The sequence below is a fragment of the Schistocerca cancellata genome, chromosome 3 (genome assembly GCF_023864275.1).
Source record: "Schistocerca cancellata isolate TAMUIC-IGC-003103 chromosome 3, iqSchCanc2.1, whole genome shotgun sequence".
Classification (NCBI taxonomy): Eukaryota; Metazoa; Arthropoda; class Insecta; order Orthoptera; family Acrididae; genus Schistocerca; species Schistocerca cancellata.
This window is the reverse complement of record NC_064628.1, coordinates 493,300,639-493,323,414: the sequence shown is the minus strand read 5'-3', so window position 1 is coordinate 493,323,414 and position 22,776 is coordinate 493,300,639. Positions and strand designations below refer to the sequence as shown.

At 41.6% G+C, this 22,776-nt stretch overlaps 1 protein-coding gene across 1 annotated transcript in view; it reads right to left on the bottom strand.

Annotated features, from left to right (window-relative positions):
* LOC126175258 (acyl-protein thioesterase 1) overlaps nt 1–22,776 on the bottom strand; it is a 132,338-nt gene that overhangs the window by 53,026 nt on the left and 56,536 nt on the right. Inside the window, exons 4-5 of the mRNA XM_049921900.1 lie at nt 9,513–9,560; nt 8,615–8,861 (exon numbers count right to left, since the gene is read on the bottom strand). Of these exons, the coding sequence (XP_049777857.1) occupies nt 8,615–8,861; nt 9,513–9,560 (295 nt within the window). The remainder of the gene's footprint in view (nt 1–8,614; nt 8,862–9,512; nt 9,561–22,776) is intronic.

Genomic DNA, 22,776 nt, shown 5'->3' with positions numbered 1-22,776 from the left:
CTTTCTGGCATGGAACATTCAATGAGGTAGTTTACACCTCAGAGTCACCTGCTGCCACCGACTTACAGCCTGAGCAGTCTATATCCTTTTTGTCTGTGGGTCTGGCGAGATCTAGGTCCTCAGCATTGAAAACCAGACGCCAGAATCTCCACCCCATCCTCAGACACAGAGCTTGTATGTAGCGGTTGTGTGGGTGCCACTGCAATTTCCTTGGTCTTAGGGGTATTCCCTTTGGATTTCTCTCGCTGCTCGTTGGGTTTACCCATCTGGGAGGACTTCACTGGTTCAGACTCCAAGACTGAGGATGAGCGTAAAGCCCTGCAACCGGCTGCTTTTGAGCTCTTCAGCCACTGGCAGGTGTCATATTTCCCAGTAGCAGAAACCTGGGAAGGGAGTGACCCACAGGATCCCTTCCTAGCGAGAGAAGCCGAAGAAGACTTATGCTTTTCCAGCTTAGAAGTGGGGATGGACGTCCCTGATGGTTGGGGGGGGGGGGGGGGGTGTTGCTCCCGAAGTAGGTGGTGTGGGAGCAACAGGAAGGAAAATGCCCCCCACCATCAAGGGGGAAGTGTAGTCTTCTGGCTTTGAGAGGTGACTGGGGTTGGCGGAGCTGATGGTGCCAGAACTGTTGTAGCGGCAGCGTAAGACGATGTCATACGTACAGGATGCAGGTGTTCAAATTTTCTCTTAGCCTCAGTTTAGGTTAGTCAGTCCAGGGTCTTGTACTCCATGGGTTTCCTTTCTTTTTGGAGAATCCTGCAGTCTGACGAGCAAGGCGAATGGTGCTTTCCCCAGTTGACACAGATAGGAGGCGGGGCACATGGAGTATTGGGATGTGATGGGTGTCCACAATCTCGACACGTGACGTTGGAAGTACCATGAGAAAACATATGGCCAAATTTCCAACACTTAAAGCACCGTATTGGGGGAAGGATATAGAGCTTTACATCACAGCGGTAGACCATCACCTTGACCTTCTCAGGCGATGTATCACCCCCGAAGGCCAAGATGAAGGCACCGGCGGAAACCTGATTATCCCTTGGACCCTAGTGGACACGCTGGATGAAATGTATACCTCACCACTCTAAATTGGCGTGCAGCTCATTGTCAGATTGCAAAAGAAGGTCACTGTGAAATGATACTCTGGATCATGTTTAAGCTCTTGTGGGGCATGACAGGTGCAGAAACATCCCCCAGATTGTCACAAGTGAGTAACACCCGTGACTGAGCAGAGGATGCTGTTTTGATCACGAATGACCAAGATCTCATTTTGGACAATCCCTCCACCTCCCCAAACTTGTCCTGTAAATGCTCAACTAAAAACCGAGTCGTCATCGTCATGAAAGATTCCACATCAGCTCTCTAACATACAAAGTACCGGGGAGAATAAGATCCGCTGCCATCCTTAGCCTGACATTCCTCCCATGATGTGGCCATGGAGGGGAAAGATTTGGGGTCGTACTTCTGTGTGTTGAATTGAACATGTGAACGCTTAGAGACTGCTGGTGTTTCACCACCAGCAAGAGATGATGGACTATGCTTCATAGCGTGTCATCTGTCCTGATGCTACCCACTCTGACCAGGGGCCCTCCCAACAGGTGCCACCCAGCCGCAGCAAAGGCCACCTGGCAGGATGGCCATTGCCAGGAGTCCCGATGCCCCAGGGGGAAGGTCATCTACCCCTTGGCATATGTGGGGAGTTAATGGCGCAGGCATCGGCAGAGCAATCCCTGTGTGGTCAGAGGGCTAAAACCAACAGGGTACATGGCGACCCCACCACAACAGACTGGCTACCGTGCTGGAGATCAGGTGCTAAGAAGTCCATAGTGACACCACAAGGAACCGTGATGCAGGGGGAAGGGTATTTGAATCATTATGTTTATGTTTTGTAGACGTTGACTGGGGTGATTGTTCACACCTCCTGAACGCCTGACAAGGGGACCAATCGGCTATTCGGGAAGGTTGCAGCTCAGGCAATCACCCCTCACTGGGCCTGGCCTGTACCATGGAGTACGTGCAAACCCTACCTGTCGACCCGGGGCTGGGAATTAACATTACCCAGTCACCTGTTACGTGTCAGATGCATGAGCCAGCCTTCAGGAGTGCACAGGGATGAAGAAGAAAAAGAGGAAACTCAAACGATGAGGCGGAGGAACGAGAGGAGAAGGGAAATAAAGAAAGGAAAATGGAGCAAAAAACAAAGGTGAGACTAAAACATGCCAGACATGTTCCCCAAGTGAAGGGAAAAAGAATGCAGCACGGAATGTAGCCATGTAGCCACACGGAGGAACTTCATACACAGTGACTGGAGATGAAGATCCCCACACTCGGCAATTGTGTGTGTCCACTTCACCTGTCAGGACCAGGGCCAGCCCTCATCAACTTCAATTCTTGCGAGACAGTGAAGAGTGGAGAGTGAAGTCAACACATTGCGGTGTGTCCTGTGCTTCGAGCTGTTGTACAATATGGATCTCATACGGATACAATTTTTGAATGGTTCAAAGCACCTTCCATACAGTGGACCACAGGATGTTCAACTGTCATGATACAGCATTTGCACTGCCTGATGACTGGGAATTGCATGCAGCATTGTCTGCCACAGCAACAGCGAGTTCATCACCCTCCTGTTGGGCAAGTGGTCATTGCCTCTTTCCGGATTGACGCCCAGTTTTCCAGCTGATTCGAACTACTTCAACATGCTCCACACAGTAAGTGGAGAAAGAGGACCCTTCCATTATCCTTTCATCTGGTGATATTCTTGAAGTGCAGCTGCAGCATTGTTATTGTTTTGATAATAGAGCTTCACCAATAATTCCCTCTTCCTTTTGTCCAAGCTCATGTTGACACATCAACAAGTGCTCTGCAACTGGTCACATGTGGGAGAATATGTATCACGATGACTGATCATGGCACCTGGCACATGACACCTGGTGGCCACAGTTGAAACTGGACAGTGGCGCTGTGAGGCATGGAAGTCATGCACCCATATTCTCGACATTAATGCTACCAGGTTTGGTACTTGTAAGGTAATTAGTTTCTGTGTTGTAGCTTGTTAAATAAAGCACTCCGTCATCAGGCCACGAGTGGCCCATCGGGACCATCCGACCGCCGTGACATCCTCTGAGGAGGATACGGATAGGAGGGGCATGGGGTCAGCACACCGCTCTCCCAGTCGTTATGATGGTATTCTTGACCGAAGCCGCTACTATTCAGTTGAGTAGCTCCTCAATTGGCACCACGAGGCCGAGTGCACCCGGAAAAATGGCAACAGTGCATGGCGGCTGGATGGTCACCCATCCAAGTGCCGGCCACGCCCGACAGCGCTTAACTTTGGTGATCTCACGGGAACCGGTGTATCCACTGCGGCAAGGCCGTTGCCAGCTTGTTAAATAGAGAAAATTTAATTATAACCACACGGTATGTTACAAAATACACTGACAGTGAAATACATGTTATGCACAAAATGTGGTACCATGTATTCTCATTCGAATATATTATGCTGATCCAGTTGTTGTTGTTGTGTCAGTAATGTAACCTCACATAAAAATGAATCAAAGATATCTCACCAGGTAATACACAAACAGCTCCTGTGCTAACTCAAGTTAAAACCAAGATATGTATACAATGGACGACACATCCTGTCAGGGTTGCAAGTAGTGGATAGTGAAGCAGGACAAGTATGAGGGTGAGTCAAATGAAAACCTTAAATTTGTAATAACAAATCGAAATTTCGCGCCGCTTTCCTGTAAGTTGGTAAGCATGCTACCAACAGCGTCAAGAATGGCCTGTCGGTGGCAGCGTAGTGCAGATGCACACATACCGTCGCAGTATCAATATAAAGATGGCCGCCCTACTTGCGACTTGCAGCAGGGAAGAACAGTGTTATGTTATTTGGTTTTTGTGTAGTGAAGGTGTGAAACCTATTGAAATTCATTGACAAATGAAGGTTCAGTACGGTGATGCATGTTTGTCACAGCAGTAAGTCTACAAATGAAATACGAAGTTTGCAAATGGTGTGACTTCAACGGAAGATGCTCCTCGTCCAGGTCAGGCACAAAGAATTGTGATCCCACAGAACATTGCAGCAGTTGAAGCCATAGTGACCAAAAACCGCCAAGTGACACTGAATGACATTGCAGCATGTTTACATGAGAATGACGTGTTTATGCTTTTGAAGAACTTCTTCGGCACTTTCAACGAGAAGGTGATGGCTTCCTTGTAAGAATCATTACTGGGGAGGAAACCTGGGTTCACTTCCACCAACCGGAAACGAAGAGAGCGAGCAAGGAATGGCGCCATTCCTCATCACCAAAACCAAAGAAGTTTCGAACAGAACCATCAGCAGGGAAGGTTATCCTGACACTCTTTTGGGACAAAAAAGACATCATTTTGGAGCATTACATGTCTAGAGGGACCACTGTCATCAGTGCATCATACACATATCTCCAAAAAATTATCGGGGGCCTGCAATCAAATCAAAGCGACTTTGATTGCTGTCAGCAGGTGTCCCTTTGCAACATGGCAATGCAAGGCCCCACACTGCCCGTATAACAGTTGCAACAATCACAGACCTGCATTTTGAGTGTCTTCCCCATCCACCATATTCACTAGACCTTATCCCAAGTGATTCCCATATGTTTCGACCACTCAAAGACGCAATGGGAGGAAAGAAGTTCCAATTTCAGTGCATGAGTGGTTGCGCGGACTATCAAAAGAATTTTTTCTAAAGGAATTTACGCACTTTTGTAAGTGCTGGAGGACTAGCACTGAGCGTGGGGGAGATTATGTTGATAAGTGATACAGCTTTGTACCACTTTTAAATAATAAATAATATTTAAAAAAATATTTAAGGTTTTCATTTGACTCACCCTCGTAGCTGGCTGTACTTGCAACACCATGCATTATTTCAACAAAGAACACAGTTTCATGCAAACGGCAATGGGCTTCAATAAGCACACTTATGTTTCACAAACAGTAAGTATCTGTGATGACTCAGACCCTTGTCTCTTAATTATAAAAGAATATTTCCAGAATGAGATTTTCACTCTGCAGCAGAGTGTGCGCTGATATGAAACTTCCTGGCAGATTAAAACTGTGTGCCTGACCGAGACTCGAACTCGGGACCTTTGCCTTTCGCGGGCAAGTGCTCTATAAAAGAATCGTCTGACTGTTGAATAAGTGGGGGAATAATACCATGTTGTACAGGGTGCCAGCCAGTCAGGAATATTTTTGAGGTATTAATTAAAAAATTAATTACAAAGGCCCATTGAAACCTTTACAAGTTTTCTCCCAGAGCAACTTATGTTGTGCCTAAGTGACACAAGTAACCTGTCTTTCAAAACCGAGGCAGGTCTGTCCAGTTAAAGCTGCTGACAAGGGATGGCCTGAGACATCTGCTGAAACTGCAAGCAAATTCACGCCATTGGTTTTATCCAACATCGTGCGTGGGATACAGGTCACGTGTGAGGACGCTCTAGTGTTCTGCAGTGCTGAACACAGTTGCCTCTCTTTCTCTTGTAATCTAGACCTCAACCAGAACAGATGTTTTTTCGGAAGGCAGAGCCTCTGGCTTCCCCTTGTGTTGCCCATTTCAATTAATTGTTCGATCTCCTAGACTTGCCTAAACCTGGTAACTTCTGACCCTAGACGTGCCCCTTGTACACCATACATTGAAATATATCCTCTTTATTGTACCTAATTTCCTGTTTTGTCATTCAACGGCAGCCCTGGATGCCCATTCTCAAGTCCTGACTGCTCGACCTTTTGCACACTGCCGTCATGAGGCATATGTGACAACCTTCTCCCCCCTTCCCTGACATACACAGCACAATGTGTTTGGAATGTGTTTTTAATTGTATGTTGCTGCTGGCGGATTTCACCATCAGTCTAATATGCAATCTGCAATAACAGTGCAGCAATGGTGAATCATTATGCACACAGCATATATTTAATATTGTCACCTAGTCATTGTCACCAGCCCAGAGATGGCTGCAGAGAATACACTCACTCACAAATAATGTATCAGTAAGCTGGTGATAACCACTATCATACAGCAGCTGTCAAGTCAGTGAATTTGTGATTTATCCACAATCCTTTGATGCCCTACGTATATTACTTCAACAGCTGAATGTATCAGCCCACTTTAGTTTCTCGAGAGATATGCTGCCTGTACTGCGTCAAAAAGTGTCCCTAGCAGTTCACCAATTGTGTCGTTCATGTATGCTTGTAGTCCAGTGCACAGAAGTTTGAATATACACTGGTTTCTGGTCAACACCTTCCAAAAATGGTGGATTTGGTGTCAATGTTCAAAGCATTAGATTGCTTACATAAATTCACTGGTCCTTTGATCACCAGAACACGTGAAAAATGTTATGCATATTACTCTGTGTAAAACATAAATGATCCTGGTGTCAAACCAGCTATTCGGCAGGATCCCAATATTATTGGATAACTTTACATGTACACACACCAAGGTGTTACTAAGCATGCACTGCTGCTCCTCTCTTACCCCTATGAGCAATAATATTTTAAAGACATTCTGTAATGCCAAATATAAGGGCTATTCAGAAAATAGGGAATGTTTTGGTATAAAAAAAAGGGGGGGGGGAACTAAGTACAAGAAATACATTTTATAATATACATCTGAAAGAGTGACTGATACACTACTTTTCCATATAGTCACCAAACACATTGAGGCACTTATCATAGCGGTGGACAAGTTTTGAAAGACCGCTGTAAAATTCTGCCGCCTGAGACTTCAGACAGTCAGTCATGCCCGCCTGGAGTTCCGCATCATCATCAAAGCACTGCCTTGCAAGCCAGTTCTTCATCTTGGGAAACAAGTGGCAGTCACTTGGTGCAAGATTGGGGCTGTTGGGTGGATGAGGGAAAGTTTCCCATTTGAACGAATTGAGGAGTTCTTTAGTGCGGTTTGACGTGTGAGGCTGGGCATTGTTGCGCAAAAACAAAATTTTGGACGTCAGCTTTCCTTGGTGTTTGTTTTGAAATGCTCTTCTAAGGCTGTGCAAAGTTTGACAGTAATGGGCAAAATTTATGGTTGCTTCATGTTCGAGAAAATCAATAAGCAGCACATCTTGCCTATTCCAAAGCACTGTCACCCTCAACTTCCTTGCTGACAAGGTTTGCAAACATTTTCTTGGTTTTTTTTTTTTGGGGTGGGGTGGGGGTGGGGGGGACGACGACCTTGTGTGGCTCAGTCCATGGACTGTAATTTTGTCAATTGACGTGTTTCACCTAAGTCTTGTCACTGGTTACGATTCAATCCAGTAATGAATCACCACATTTGTGGTAGGCCTCCAGAAATGTCAACGTTCCCCCCATTTGCTGTTCTTTATGGTGCTCTGTAAGCATTTTGGACACCCATTGTGCACAAAATTTGTGGTAGCCTAGCTTTTGAGTGACAATTTCAAAAAACAAAGTCCGTGAAACTTTTAGAAAAGAAAGTGAAAGCTCCATTATTGTGAAGCGACGGTTCTCATCAATTGTTTCATCAACTTTAGCAACAAGATCGTCAGCCACAATGCTCGGGCGTCCACTCTTGTCTTTATCATGAACATTGGTTCGGCAATTTTTAAACCGAATGCACTATTTCTGGATGGAAAATTCACTCATTATATTGTTTCCGTACACTTTGCACAGTTCACGATTAATTTCTATAGTTTTTAGGTTTTTTGCCAACAAAAACCGTATCACAGATGGCAACTCGCAACTGGCAGGATTTTTGATTGCAGCACAAATTTGAACACGCACATACCAAAATACATGTGATTGGTGCATGCCTAGTGGTGTCAGATGGAAACGTTCCATACTTTCAGAATAGCCCCCGTACAAAACTCAACTTCTAAGTCTGTTATTCATTTGGCAGTTTGAACAAAACGTATTACCTCACACTGCATACAGTACTTTTACTGATACAAAGTTTACATTTCAAAACAACACACTGAAATGATTTGTGTGTGCAAACTGAAGTGACAGATGAAAATTTGTACCAAGGCTGAGATTCCAACCCTGGCCTTCTGCCCACTAGGTCGATGTGCTGACCACTATGTCATCCTGGCACAGTGGCTTTGTAAAACTGCATGGAATACCCTAGCAGGCCTCCCTCCTCAATGCAAATTCCTAGGAAGGCGCAGCTCACTTGGTATGCCTGGATTTCAGGCAGGATCTTCCATTTCATTTGATGCTGAGGTGCTATTGCAACACATTTGGAAAGCCTCTGCAATGCTTTTCGAGTTTGAGGACATACCTAGTGAGCTGAGGCATGGATAGGACTTTGGAGTGAGGAGGGTGGCATGCTAGGGTAGTCTGTGCAGTTGTACAAAGCCACTGTGCCAGTGTGGTGTAGGGGTTAGCAGATCTGCCCAGTGAGCAGGAGATCTGAATTTGAACCCCACCCTTGGAACAAATTTTCATTTGTCACTTCTGCCTGCATCACAGATGTTTGAGATGTGATTTCAAAATGTCTCTGGAACCATATAGTTCCATTCGGTTAATAAACAGAAGGTCTCAAATTCCTTCAGCTGCTGACGAGATTTTGTCCCGTTAGCTACTTCAGACGATACATGCCAGGATAACTACAAAGTAATCAACTTACAGCTGGAAACTGCTTGTGAAGAGGTAGCCAACAAGAGAGAGCTATAACTCCTGCCAGTGGTTTTGGAAACTTGAGAGCTGAATATAGTGCCAAGGCACCTCCTTGTGAGAAGCCTCCCAGGACAATGCGATTTGAAGGTATACCAGCTTTTACTTCCTGTTCAATCATACCGTGCACTAATTCTGTTGCACGTTTTATACCTTCTTCATCCTCAGGCCCATTTGCATCCAAAGTTCGTAAATCAAACCTGTGGAATGAACTAATTAGTTTTTATGCAAAACATACTGAAGAATATTTGTAGCAAAAATATATATTTTCTAAATTTGAAGTTAAGTAGGTAAAAGTTTCAAATTTTTGAATGTGATTGCTGGGGAATTGAGAAACCACCTAAGCAGCAGGGTATGAAAGGGAGGTGTGTAGAGCCACAGAGTGGAATTTTGGGAAAGGGCAGTAAGGAATTAATGACGGTGACAGTGGGCTGCTAGGGAGTGGAGCATAGGACACACAGTGCGAACTTTGATTAATGCTGGTACTCCCTCACTGAGCTACATAATCACCTTTGCAAGTTGACTTCCATAATACGTACCTTTTCTTTATACACCTCTAACATTTAGCAATAACGAACAAATAATACTATACAACACCCTTTCTTTCTGTTTTCAATATCCAGCTATTCTTATAATAGTGGCATTTTGCTCTCTCATAACTACAGTGTATCCTCTGTGGCTGTAAGTTAGAACAATGTGGTCTTCACAGACTGTAAGTCCACGGAAAATTTTCCTTGCATGCCATTAAAATCGTAAACTTCAGATGCAATGGTTACTGATGTGACAAGTAAACATTCCTATACTTGTAGTTCAGTTAATCATTTATTTTATGCCACACATTTGAAACTTACCATGACGGCATTCTAAATCCACCATTTAGTGTAACTGGCATTGTGGGGCTGCAAAAAAACAAAAAAGTGTCTAAATTATATTAACTCAAAAAATGTTCAAATGTGTGTGAAATCTTATGGGACTTAACTGCTAACGTCATCGGTCCCTAAGCTTACACACTACTTAATCTGAATTATCCTAAGGACAAACACACACACCCATGTCCGAGGGAGGACTCTAACCTCCGCCGGGACCAGCCGCACAGTCCATGACTGCAACGCCTTTGACCACTCGGCTAATCCCGCGTTGCTATATTAACTGCAGTAGCTTCTTTAGTGAAGACAATATCACTAGCATTAACGTATCAAGTGTGCATTATTTTCTAGTACACATGTATGGAATGAAGATTAATGTATTACACTCTTAATAATGATATGCATGCTAAGATTTCTTACCATAATTCATGACTCATCTTAACATTATTGTACTCAACATGACAATAAATGTCTAACATTTTTTCTTGTCGCAAGAAAGAACCTCCACTATCAGGAAAAATATCTCTCTCTCTCTCTCTCTCTCTCTCATTTGAAATCCCTTAATCTTTATGTAAGTTCACAAATATCAAAATTTTTCAAACATACAGATATACAACTTACAGCTGGTTCCCTACTATATCTCCCTTTTTCATCATATACCTCTGCTAAAGTGCATGGGATAATGTTGAAAGTAGCTATGAAAGTGATTATTTAATAACATGTCAGAAAATAAATGAATAAAGCAATGAGACAACCAATTTTGAACAAATTGACTTTTTTTTCCCTCTCTCTCACATTCACAATGTTTTATGTTACAGTTCTGGTTTAATTTCCTTACTTTTTTGTATGGCTGGAAGGGAAGAAAAAGCTTGCGGAAATAAATCAGCCACATAATTTTCAAAGGAATCATACTGGAATCCACTACAATCAAATTAATGGAAACGTCAGAAACATAAATCAGAATTCTTGAGCAGGGATTTGAGACTTGTTCCTTCCAAATGTGAGTCCAGTGTCTGACTACTGGGCTGCTACATTCTGCTTAATACTGGAAATGCATATTTCCACTCACAATGGAAGATTCAGGATGGAATGTAACAATATTATGAAAAAGAAAGTTGCTACTCACCATATAGCGAAGATACTGAGGGCAGTCAGGAGGCGGGGTGGGGGGTGGGGGAAGTAGTGGAAAAGGAGAGAAGTAGAAAGACTGAATGTATGGTGGAATGATGACTGTGTAGTGCTGAAATGGGAACAGGAAAAAGGCTGGATGTGTGAGGAGAGTGACTAATGAAGGTTGAGGCCAGGACGGTTACGGGAACATAGAATGTATTGCAGGGAAAGTTCCCATCTGTGCAATTCAGAAAAGCTGGTGTTGTTAAGAGGATCCATATGGCCCAGGCTGTGAAGCAACAGGGAGGTCCACTTGTTTCTTGGCCACAGTGTCCACCTGCTTATCCAAGTGGTAACGTGCTTGCCTCCCATAAAGTGGGCCAAAGGTTCGATTCCTGGGCGGGTTGCAGATTTTCTCCACTTGTGGGCTGGGTGTTGTGTTGTCTTCATCATCATTTCATCCTCACCATTGGCACACAAGTCACCCAATGTGGTGTCGACTGAAATAAGACTTGCACTCGGCAGCCTAACTTCCCCAGATGGGGCCTCCTGGCCAATAATTTTTTTTTTTTGTTACAGGTTGTTGGTGGCTATTCATGCAGACAGACAGCTTGTTTATTGTCATGCCCACATAAAATTCAGCACAGTGGTTGCAGCTTAGCTTGTAAATCACATGACTGGTTTCACTTCACAGGTAGCCCTGCCTTTCATGGGGTAGGTGATGTTCGTGACCAGACTGAAGTAAATGGTGGTGGGAGGATGTGTGGGACAGGTCTTGCATGTAGGTCTCTTACAGGGATATGAGCCATGAGGTAAGGGGTTGGGAACAGGGCTTCGGTGTATGGCGGCATACCATTATGGGAGGGGTGGGAAGGATAGCGGGCAGGACATTTCTCATTTCAGGGTACAGTAAGAGGTAGTCGAACACCTGGCGGAGAATGTAGTTCTGTTGCTTCAGTCTTGGGAGGTACTGAGTTACAAGGGGAATGCTCCTCTGTAGCCCGATGGTGGGACTTTGGGATGTAGTGGGAGACTGGAAAGATATGGCATGGGAGATTTGTTTTTGTACAAAGTTGGGAAGATAATTACAGTATTCCAAGATATGCTTAGTTTGTAAAGAGTCCAGCATTCTTTTGATATGCCAGTGAACTTTCAGTTGACTTTTCTTCAAGTCATGTACTATGTTACATATTTACTGTCTACAATCTGTAGCCTTATTCTGCCTCATTGAGTTAAACCCCAACAATATCTCCACTTCGACAATGTTACTCATTCCAGACCAAGAAATCCCTTCCATGCAGCATAGCCACCCGTGAACATTATATCTATAGTGACGAGCAGACCCTCTCAAAATATTTTAAGGGTCTCACTGAGGCCTTCACTGTCCAAAATTACCCTCCCAACCCTGTACAGACACAGGTCCCATGGTTTATCTCTCCAGTCGCCCACTACCTCCAGAAGTCCCAATTTCTCTCTTGACTCTGTACTACCCACAATTGGACCAATTGAATCACATTCTCTGTCATGCTTTCAACTACCTCTAGTCGTGCCCAACTATCCTTCCTATCCCTCTCACAGTGGTATTCTCCCACCCACCCAAACTATATCCTCGTCCATCCCTATTCAACCCCTGCTCCCAACTCCTTACTTCGAGGCTCAATCTCTGTAGTACACCTAAATACAAGAACTGTCCCATACATCCTCCCACCACCACATATTCCAGTCAGGTCACAAGCATCACCTTTCCCATAAAAGGGAGTCATGTGGTCTATAAACCTGGAATCGTGTGATCTACAGATCAAGTTGCAACTACTCTGCTGCATTCTACATGGGCACGACAAGCAACAAACTGTTTGTCCACATGAATGGCCAATGACAAACTGTGGCTACGAAGCAGCTGGACCACCCAATTTCAGAGCACGCTGCCCACCACCACGTTCTTTACTCCAGTGAATGCTTCACAGGATGCACCATCTGGAGCCTTCCTACCAATACCAGCTTTTCTGTTTTGCACAGATAGGAACTTTCCCTGCTATATATTCTACGTTCCTGTAAACTCCCTGGCCTCATCATTTGTTAATCACTGTCCTTCACTCACCTATACCCTTCCCTGCTCTACACAGCCCTCTATTCCAACAATGCATCCACAGTTTTTTTGCCCCCACCCCCCTCCCCGTCAACACTCTGACTAACTTCCCATGCACATAGTTGCCCCCTACCCTCTTCCAATCATGTCCCTTTATGTGCACACTACAAGCAGCACTTTACTGTCCCCCATCCCTACCCTGCTAACACTCCCCCTCCCCACCCCAGCCTCCTCCTTAGCCCCACCACCCAGAATGCATCTCCCATCATGTGCAATTGCTTGCAGTCTGGCCTCGGGGAGGGGGGGTGGGGGAGACTGTGCATGTGTGTGTGTGTGTGTGTGTGTGTGTGTGTGTGTGTGTGTGTGTGTGTGTGTGTTTGTGTTTGTGTGTTTCAAAATAAGGCCTTTTGGCCGAATGCTCACTTGTTTAACAGCCTGTTTGCTTTTTGTTGTGCATGTCTGTGACTCAACATCTCAACTATATGGTTAGTATAGCAATCTATTCTTTTCATAATGTTGTTATTATTGGGTTCTAGGGTTTTTTAATGATCCTTATCTTTGCTTTCCTGATATTTTCTAGTGCACCTTTCCAATCCATAACCACTGGATCTCATGCATATAAGGTTTTCTGACTTGACTGTTGTAATGTTGCACCTTTGCACTGTTATTATTTGAATCCTAAAGCTTGATATATTATATGTGCTTACTGGGCATTAAATATTTCATATTTTACAACAGTGAATATTCATGAGTATGTGGGAATCTGAGAAATTTTACACACTGCTGCCACTTCGTAAATGCATACTGTCTTTCAACATGATGCAATAACATGCAGAACTTCTTCTAAACGTTATAACTTGATGTAAACATACGGCACAAAGGTTATCAATAAACAATCCTAATCCTTGTGAGACTTCAAGACAAATATTTATAATTAAATTCTGAGAGCTGACACTACATGGTTTTGTCTCCTGACTTAACATATTAAAGCGTACAAAGAAGTGCACTATGTAAGTCAGTTCCTCCCAAATAAACTAATAAATCTGGAATCCTAACAAGTTCAAAAGGAAATTGACTACATAAGCTACTACTACTACTACTACTACTACTACTACTACTACTACTACTACTACTACTATAAATTATGTAATTAGCTAGGCTCTAATACTGATTTTCTCAATTAAAGAATTGAGAATTCTTGTTAGCTGCATCACAAGTAACAACTTTCATTGTAAAGCTGCATGACATACAGGAGTGTATTTTAAAGAGGTCTCTGTGATTACAGATCTAGGGAACTTCTTTATTTTTTAATATCCATGTACTCATGTAAACATTAAGCTGAAAAATAATGAGATACACAGCAGCCTTTTTAATATAGGTAGCTTAGGAAGCAGCATGTATTTTCAAAATAGAGCATTCCCTGCTAATTTACAAAGTTACATTTAGCTGGTGTAAGTTCAAACAGTATAGTGTTCAGCAATAGTGTGGTGATAATTTATTGTGGGTACAGCTCACACATTGAGTTTTGATGGTTTTTTCTTCTTTTTTTCTGTTAATGTTTATCTTCACTCCTTCCAGATCTCTAAAGGTTATCCTTGCTAGAGGAATCTGATGAACATGAATGAATGACACACTAATCACTTAACTCTAAATGGAGAATATCAACTCGTAGACTATTGATTTAATTCACTCCCTTTATTTAGTTTCACATGCAACAGTAATGTTAATATAATTTTTCTATCCATTCTCACGAGCAGCAGATAGGCCTGTTTTTATTTGCAACCCTATAGTTCACTTAAAGAGGGATGAAACGAGATCTATTAAAACTTTTCTGGCAGCACTTCGGCTTCCCTTAAGGATGTCTTGGCGATTTGTTACATTGTTTTCAAGAATCTGGAAATAGTTATTGGGTCTATTCACACTCTGAAAGCTCCACTAAACAAACAAATGTAACTACTTCTCAAAAAGAATCACTTTATAATGTGGATTATTTATTGATATATCTACAGCTAAGATTTTATTCAGTTTCATTAAAAGGACACTAATTTATTATTCATGGCGGCTCTGTTACAGAGAAACAACCTTTAGCTCTAACAAGCTAAACGTGCACTCAAGATTTTCACACCCAATAAAGTATGAATCACAAACCAGTAATTTTTAAACACCAATTTCTATATTTCACCACTGTTATTACCACTGTGTCATAATTAGACCTAGGATTTGTAAGAGCAAGAAATGTGATGAAAAAAGTGTAATGTTTTAGGAGATAAAGGAGCAAATTCCAAGTGCAAAATTTATGGAAAACATACACAAACCACTTACCACAGACCCTTCCCTCCCCCTCCCCCAATAGAATTCACTCAAGCAACAAAAAATCTTGTGACATATAATTTGATAGTCTGACCTACTCCAGCCACACATGCAGAAGAATTTTTAAAATAATAAAGTTCAACATTTCTAGGTTTTATTGAGTGAGAGTGCATCTGCAATCACTCAGAAAATATTTTCAAACAGAAAAGGCACATACTAGACCATAAATGAAAGACATGCATATGCTGTTTTTAATATTAATCAATATTCTTGTTCTTGCCATGTCTTCCAGTTTAGAGTTTTTGCGTAAGTTTCACTCAAGCTTCTGTTGTGTAATAATTTTAAGCACATCTTTCACATCTGTCAAAATGGTTCACTGTGTTTCTTTATTAAAATACTCTTCCTCAGGTTTCTTATAGCTGATGTCAGTCGAAGTAGTTTGTGTGTGACAAAGGTCATCTTGAATTTTGTGTGTGACAAAGGTCATATTGAATTTCTTGCTTATCTGACAGTTCTTTAACTTTTCTTACAGTTTGTCAATCAATACCTGGCAAGCCACCTGAGAGGGTATGGCAGTGGGAACTTCTGGTTCCATTTGTGTATCATGTGTAGGAAGAATGATTGTTGTTTAACTAAGAATTAGCTCTAATTTCTCAAATTGTATAGTTGTGGTCATTTTGTGAGACTTATGTGAGAGGACGTACTACAGGGTGGTTATAATTAAACTTTCACTGTTTGAGTCAGTGGATTGACAGAAAGCTATTTACCATGTGGGTACCCAACTTTACAGGAATGTTATTCAGACTGTGTGCTGCAGGATTTGTGTTGTTAGTAACGTTAAGTGTTGTTAATAACGTTAAGTGTTGTTAATAACGTTAAGTGTTGTTAATAACGTTAAGTGTTGTTAATAACGTTAAGTGTTGTTAATAACGTTAAGTGTTGTTAATAACGTTAAGTGTTGTTAATAACGTTAAGTGTTGTTAATAACGTTAAGTGTTGTTAATAACGTTAAGTGTTGTTAATAACGTTAAGTGTTGTTAATAACGTTAAGTGTTGTTAATAACGTTAAGTGTTGTTAATAACGTTAAGTGTTGTTAATAACGTTAAGTGTTGTTAATAACGTTAAGTGTTGTTAATAACGTTAAGTGTTGTTAATAACGTTAAGTGTTGTTAATAACGTTAAGTGTTGTTAATAACGTTAAGTGTTGTTAATAACGTTAAGTGTTGTTAATAACGTTAAGTGTTGTTAATAACGTTAAGTGTTGTTAATAACGTTAAGTGTTGTTAATAACGTTAAGTGTTGTTAATAACGTTAAGTGTTGTTAATAACGTTAAGTGTTGTTAATAACGTTAAGTGTTGTTAATAACGTTAAGTGTTGTTAATAACGTTAAGTGTTGTTAATAACGTTAAGTGTTGTTAATAACGTTAAGTGTTGTTAATAACGTTAAGTGTTGTTAATAACGTTAAGTGTTGTTAATAACGTTAAGTGTTGTTAATAACGTTAAGTGTTGTTAATAACGTTAAGTGTTGTTAATAACGTTAAGTGTTGTTAATAACGTTAAGTGTTGTTAATAACGTTAAGTGTTAGACGCCGGTATTGGAGCTGTGACATAGGGGGTAGAAACAAGCATCAATGCGCATTACAGTTACAGTCAACATGGGTCTGGAAAAGGTAATTAGGGCTTTACTCATGAAGCTGTTTTGTCAAAACAGCAGCAAAAATGCAGCTGCATTAAACAAATACAGAGAGATGATCTTTCCACATGGGTATTGAAGGACAAGATTCAGAAGCTTGAATTAACTGGCGATGTGAGAATTGCTCTGGGGAGAGGCTGATGGCCAACTGTGCCACAAATTGGTGCAGAAGTTGCTGTTGTCATGGCCGAGAATGCTAGACATATCTTCAAGCAGTGCATGAGGTGTCATGACAGCTGAACATTCAATGGTCCACCATTTGAAAAGTGCTGCAAACAACTGTGAAATGCTATCTCTAGTGCAGTTCCAGACTGTCATAGATGCAGACGGTCGTTCCACTGAGCACATTTGTAACCTGGAACATAAGCATGGTATGCAATTAACAAATGTTACCCTCTCATGTGGAAATAAAAATGTGTTTCTTTCCATCTTTTATTCATTCTCTCTCTTCTGCCCTCCCAAGTAGTGTAAGTTTAATTATAACTACTCTTTATGTTGTCTGACACTTTCCAAAATGTATTCTCTCATAATTTCAATAGTAAATCTCTCTGTGATGGACAATGCCTCTCTTGTAATGCCCGCCACTGGAGTTCGTTGAGCACCTATGTAAGGCTCTCGTGCTGATTGAATGATCCTGTGAGGAAATGCACCATTCTTCACTGGATCTGCTCTATTTCTTCCATTAATCCTACCTGGTAAGGGTCCCACACTGATAAGCAATACACAAGAATTCGCCAAACAAGTATTTTGTAAGCAACTTCTTTCATGGATGACTTACATTTCCTTAAGATTCTTCCTATGAATCGCAGTCTGGCATCTGCTATTTCTATCTGTTTTATATATCATTTCCCTTAATACTGCCCAATTGTTATTTCCAGATATTTTGTGATATATATTGTTTCCGGCAATCTGTCGTCAATGGTGTAGTTGTGCAGTAGCGGATTTCTACTCCTGTATATGCACAGCATCTTACATTTACTTGCATTCAGGGGTGGCTACCTTCTTATAGACAAACTTATCATTTGTTAACAGCCTTATGGAGCTTCCAAAATTTCCCACTAGATCACTAATGGACCAATCACACGTCCTTGGGTACTCCTGAAATTACTGTTACATCTGTCAATTCTGTTCCATTTAGAGTCACATGTTGAGTACTATCTGAAAGGAACTGTTAAATCTAGTTCAAATCAGGTCTGATACTTAATAAGCTCTTACATTTTTCAGTACATGACTGTTTCAAATGCCTTCCTGAAGTAAATGAATTTAGCGTCAACCTGAGCACTGTGTGAGTGCCGTCGCTCTCATTGATGGAAAGAGCAAGCAGAGTTTTTCAAGATCTCTGTTTACGGAACCCATGTTGATTTTTAGAGAGAAGATTTTCGCTCTCCAAAAAACGTCATAATACGTGAGCATAAAACATTCTACAATTGTACAACAGATTTATATCTGTGACATAGGCCTATAATTATGTTTATCTGCCTTATGACCCTTCTTGAAAACAGGAAAAACCTGTGTTTTTTCCAGACACTTACCGTAGTACCCTTGGTTACACCAGCGACCTACGATAAACTGCTGACAGAAGCAGAGCAAATTCTTTTGTGCAACCTCTGCAGAATTTTACAGGTATCTCATCTGGTCTAGAAGCCCATCCACTACTAACAAGGAACCCTTTGAGTGTGAGATTGTAAAAGGCCAATGATGTTTTTAGCATTCAACACCCTACAAATTGTTTACCATGCAACCACTATATTGTCTGCTAATGGCAGAAGGGGGGGTGGGATTGGAGGTATTCAATGGTGAGCACTGCATGAGCCCATGGAGTGTAACTGAACTGCTTAGTTGACGAGTAAATAAAAAATAAAAACACAAACCCACATACAAACCGCACAAGGTGAGTGGTTTCCTTTAATCAAAATGTATTTACATTCTACCAGAACTTTTCACAGCATTTAAGATACCAGCAGTAAAGATCAGTGAGCATACATTGGTAAATGCTCTACATGTGTAGCTCCTAGACATGTCTTCGTCTTCTTCTTCATCTCCAAGTAACTGCTGCAATCTGTGTCGATTTGAACCTGCTTACCATATTGAAGCCTTCCTCTACAACTTTAAACTTCAATACTTCCCTTCAATGCTAAATACATAATTCTGTGCTGCCTCAGGATGTGTCCTATCAACCGAGCCTCTCTTTTACTCTCACAAAAGTTGTGCCATAGATTTCAGTTTATCCAATTTCATTCAATACCTCTTCATTAATTATCCAACACTGTCTTTACCCTTGTTTTACTTTAGTTGATGACGTTAATCTCATAAACTCTTTTCAAGAACTATCTATTCTGCTTAACTGCTCTTCCAAGTTCTTTGCTACATCTGACAGAATTATATCACCAGCAAATTTTTGCTTCATCTCCCAGCACTTTCTCCAAACTTCTATTTGGTTTCCTTTACCACTTGCTCAGTGTACCATTTGAGTTTCCTCAGGTATAGGCTACAACCCTGTCTCATTTCCTTCTCAATTACTGCTTCCCTTTCATGTCCTTTGATTTACTGCATTCTGGTTTATGCACTAGTAGTCAATAACCCAAAGTGCATTAAGGTCAAGACTGTCAAAAGCTTTCTCTAAATATACAAATGGTATAAACATAGGTTTGCCTTTCGTGTAAGATAAATCAGTACATCAACACAGTGTCATGTGTTCCTTTTTTCACCAGAACTGAAACTATTTTCTTCCAGCTTTTTCATTCTTCTGTACACAATTTGTATCAGTATTGTGCACCTATGACTTTTTAAATTAATAGTTCTGAACCCCCCACCCCCATGAACCATGGACTTTGCCGTTGGTGGGGAGGCTTGCGTGCCTCAGCGATACAGATAGCCGTACCGTAGGCGCAACCACAACGCAGGGGTATCTGTTGAGAGGCCAGACAAATGTGTGGTTCCTGAAGAGGGGCAGCAGCCTTTTCAGTAGTTGCAGGGGCAACAGTCTGGATGACTGACTGATCTGGCCTTGTAACACTAACCAAAACGGCCTTGCTGTGCTGGTACTGCGAATGGTTGAAAGCAAGGGGAAAATACAGCCATAATTTTTCCCGAAGGCATGCAGCTTTACTGTATGGTTAATGATGATGGCGTCCTCTTGGGTAAAATATTCCGGAGGTAAAATAGACCCCCATTCCGATCTCCGGGCAGGGACAACTCAAGAGGACGTCGTTATCAGGAGAAAGAAAACTGGCGTTCTACGGATCGGAGTGTGGAATGTCAGATCCCTTAATCGGGGAGGTAGGTTAGAAAATTTAAAAAGGGCAATGGACAGGTTAAAGTTAGATATAGTGGGAATTAGTAAAGTTCGGTGGCAGGAAGAACAAGACTTTTGGTCAGGGGAATACAGGGTTATAAATACAAAATCAAATAGGGGTAATGCAGGAGTAGGTTTAATAATGAACAAAAGAAATAGGAGTGCAGGTAAGCTACTACAAACAGCATAGTGAACACATTATTGTGGCCAAGATAGACACGAAGCCCACGCCTACCACAGTAGTACAAGTTTATATGCCAACTAGCTCTGCAGATGACGAAGAAATTGAAGAAATGTATGATGAAATAAAAGAAATTATTCAGATAGTGAAGGGAGACGAAAATTTAATAGTCATGGGTGACTGGAATTCGGTAGCAGGAAAAGGGAGAGAAAGAAACGTAGTAGGTGAATATGGATTGGGGCTAAGAAATGAAAGAGGAAGCCGCCTGGTAGAATTTTGCACAGACCACAACTTAATCATAGCTAACAATTGGTTCAAGAATCATAAAAGAAGGTTGTATACATGGAAGATGCCTGGAGATACTGACAGATTTCAGATAGATTATATAATGGTAACACACAGATTTAGGAACGGGTTTTAAATTGTAAGACATTTCCAGGGGCATATGTGGACTCTGACCACAATCTATTGGTTATGAACTGTAGATTAAAACTGAAGAAACTGCAAAAAGGTGGGAATTTAAGGAGATGGGACCTGGATAAACTGACTAAACCAGAGGTTGTACAGAGTTTCAGGGAGAGCATAAGGGAACAATTGACAGGAATGGGGGAAAGAAATACAGTAGAAGAAGAATGGGTAGCTTTGAGGGATGAAGTAGTGAAGGCAGCAGAGGATCAAGTAGGTAAAAAGACGAGGAATGCTAGAAATCCTTGGGTAACAGAAGAAAAATTGAATTTAATTGATGAAAGGAGAAAATATAAAAATGTAGTAAATGAAGCAGGCAAAAAGGAATACCAACGTCTCAAAAATGAGATCGACAGGAAGTGAAAAATGGCTAAGCAGGGATGGCTAGAGGATAAATGTAAGGATGTAGAGGCTTGTCTCACTAGGGGTAAGATAGATACTGCCTACAGGAAAATTAAAGAGACCTTTGGAGAAAAGAGAACCACTTGTATGAATATTAAAAGCTCAGATGGAAACCCAGTTCTAAACAAAGAAGGGAAAGCAGAAAGGTGGAAGAAGTATATAGAGGGTCTATACAAGGGCGATGTACTTTAGGACAATATTATGGAAATGGAAGAGGATGTAGATGAAGATGAAATGAGAGATACGATACTGCGTGAAGAGTTTGACAGCACTGAAAGACCTGAGTCGAAACAAGGTCCCGGGAGTAGACAACATTCCAGTAGAACTACTGACGGTCTTGGGAGAGCCAGTCCTGACAAAACTCTACCATTTGGTGAGCAAGATGTATGAGACAGGCGAAATACCCTCAGACTTCAAGAAGAATATAATAATTCCAATCCCAAAGAAAGCAGGTATTGACAGATGTGAAAATTACCGAACAATCAGTTTAATAAGCCACAGCTGCAAAATACTAACGCGAATTCTTTACAGACGAAAGGAAAAACTAGTAGAAGCCGACCTCGGGGAAGATCAGTTTGGATTCCGTAGACATATTGGGACACGTGAGGCAATACTGACCCTAAGACTTATCTTAGAAGCTAGATTAAGGAAAGGCAAACCTACGTTTCTAGCATGTGTAGACTTAGAGAAAGCTTTTGACAATGTTGATTGGAATACTCTCTTTCAAATTCTGAAGGTGGCAGGGGTAAAATATAGGGAGCAAAAGGCCATTTACAATTTGTATAGAAACCAAATGGCAGTTATAAGAGTTGAGGGGCATGAAAAGGAAGCAGTGGTCAGGAAGGGAGCGAGACAGGGTTGTAGCCTCTCCCTGATGTTATTCAATCTGTATATTGAGCAAGCAGTGAAGGAAACAAAAGAAAAATTTGGAGTAGGTATTAAAATTCATGGAGAAGAAATGAAAACTTTGAGGCTCGCCGATGACATTGTAATTCTGTCAGAGACAGCAAAGGACTTGGAAGAGCAGCTGAACGGAATGGACAGTGTCTTGAAAGGAGGATATAAGATGAACATCAACAAAAGCAAAACGAGGATGATGGAATGTAGTCGAATTAAGTCAAGTGATGCTGAGGGTACTAGTTTAGGAAATTAGACACTTAATGTAGTAAAGGAGTTTTGCTATTTGGGGAGCAAAATAACTGATGATGGTCGAAGTAGAGAGGATATAAAATGTAGACTGGCAATGGGAAGGAAAGCGAGAAATTTGTTAACATCGAGTATAGATTTAAGTGTCAGGAAGTCGTTTCTGAAAGTATTTGTATGGAGTGTAGCCATGTATGGAAGTGAAACTGGACGATAAATAGTTTAGACAAGAAGAGAATAGAAGCTTTCGAAATGTGGTGCTACAGAAGAATGCTGAAGATTAGATGGGTAGATCACTTAACTAATGAGGAGGTATTGAATAGAATTAGAGAGATGAGAAATTTGTGGCACAACTTGACTAGAAGAAGGGATCAGTTGGTAGGACATGTTCTGAGGCCTCAAGGGATCACCAATTTAGTATTGGAGGGCAGTGTCGAGGGTAAAAATTGTAGAGGGAGACCAAGAGATGGATACACCAAGCAGATTCAGAAGGATGTAGGTTGCAGTAGGTACTGGGAGATGAAGAAGCTTGCACAGGATAGAGTAGCATGGAGAGCTGCA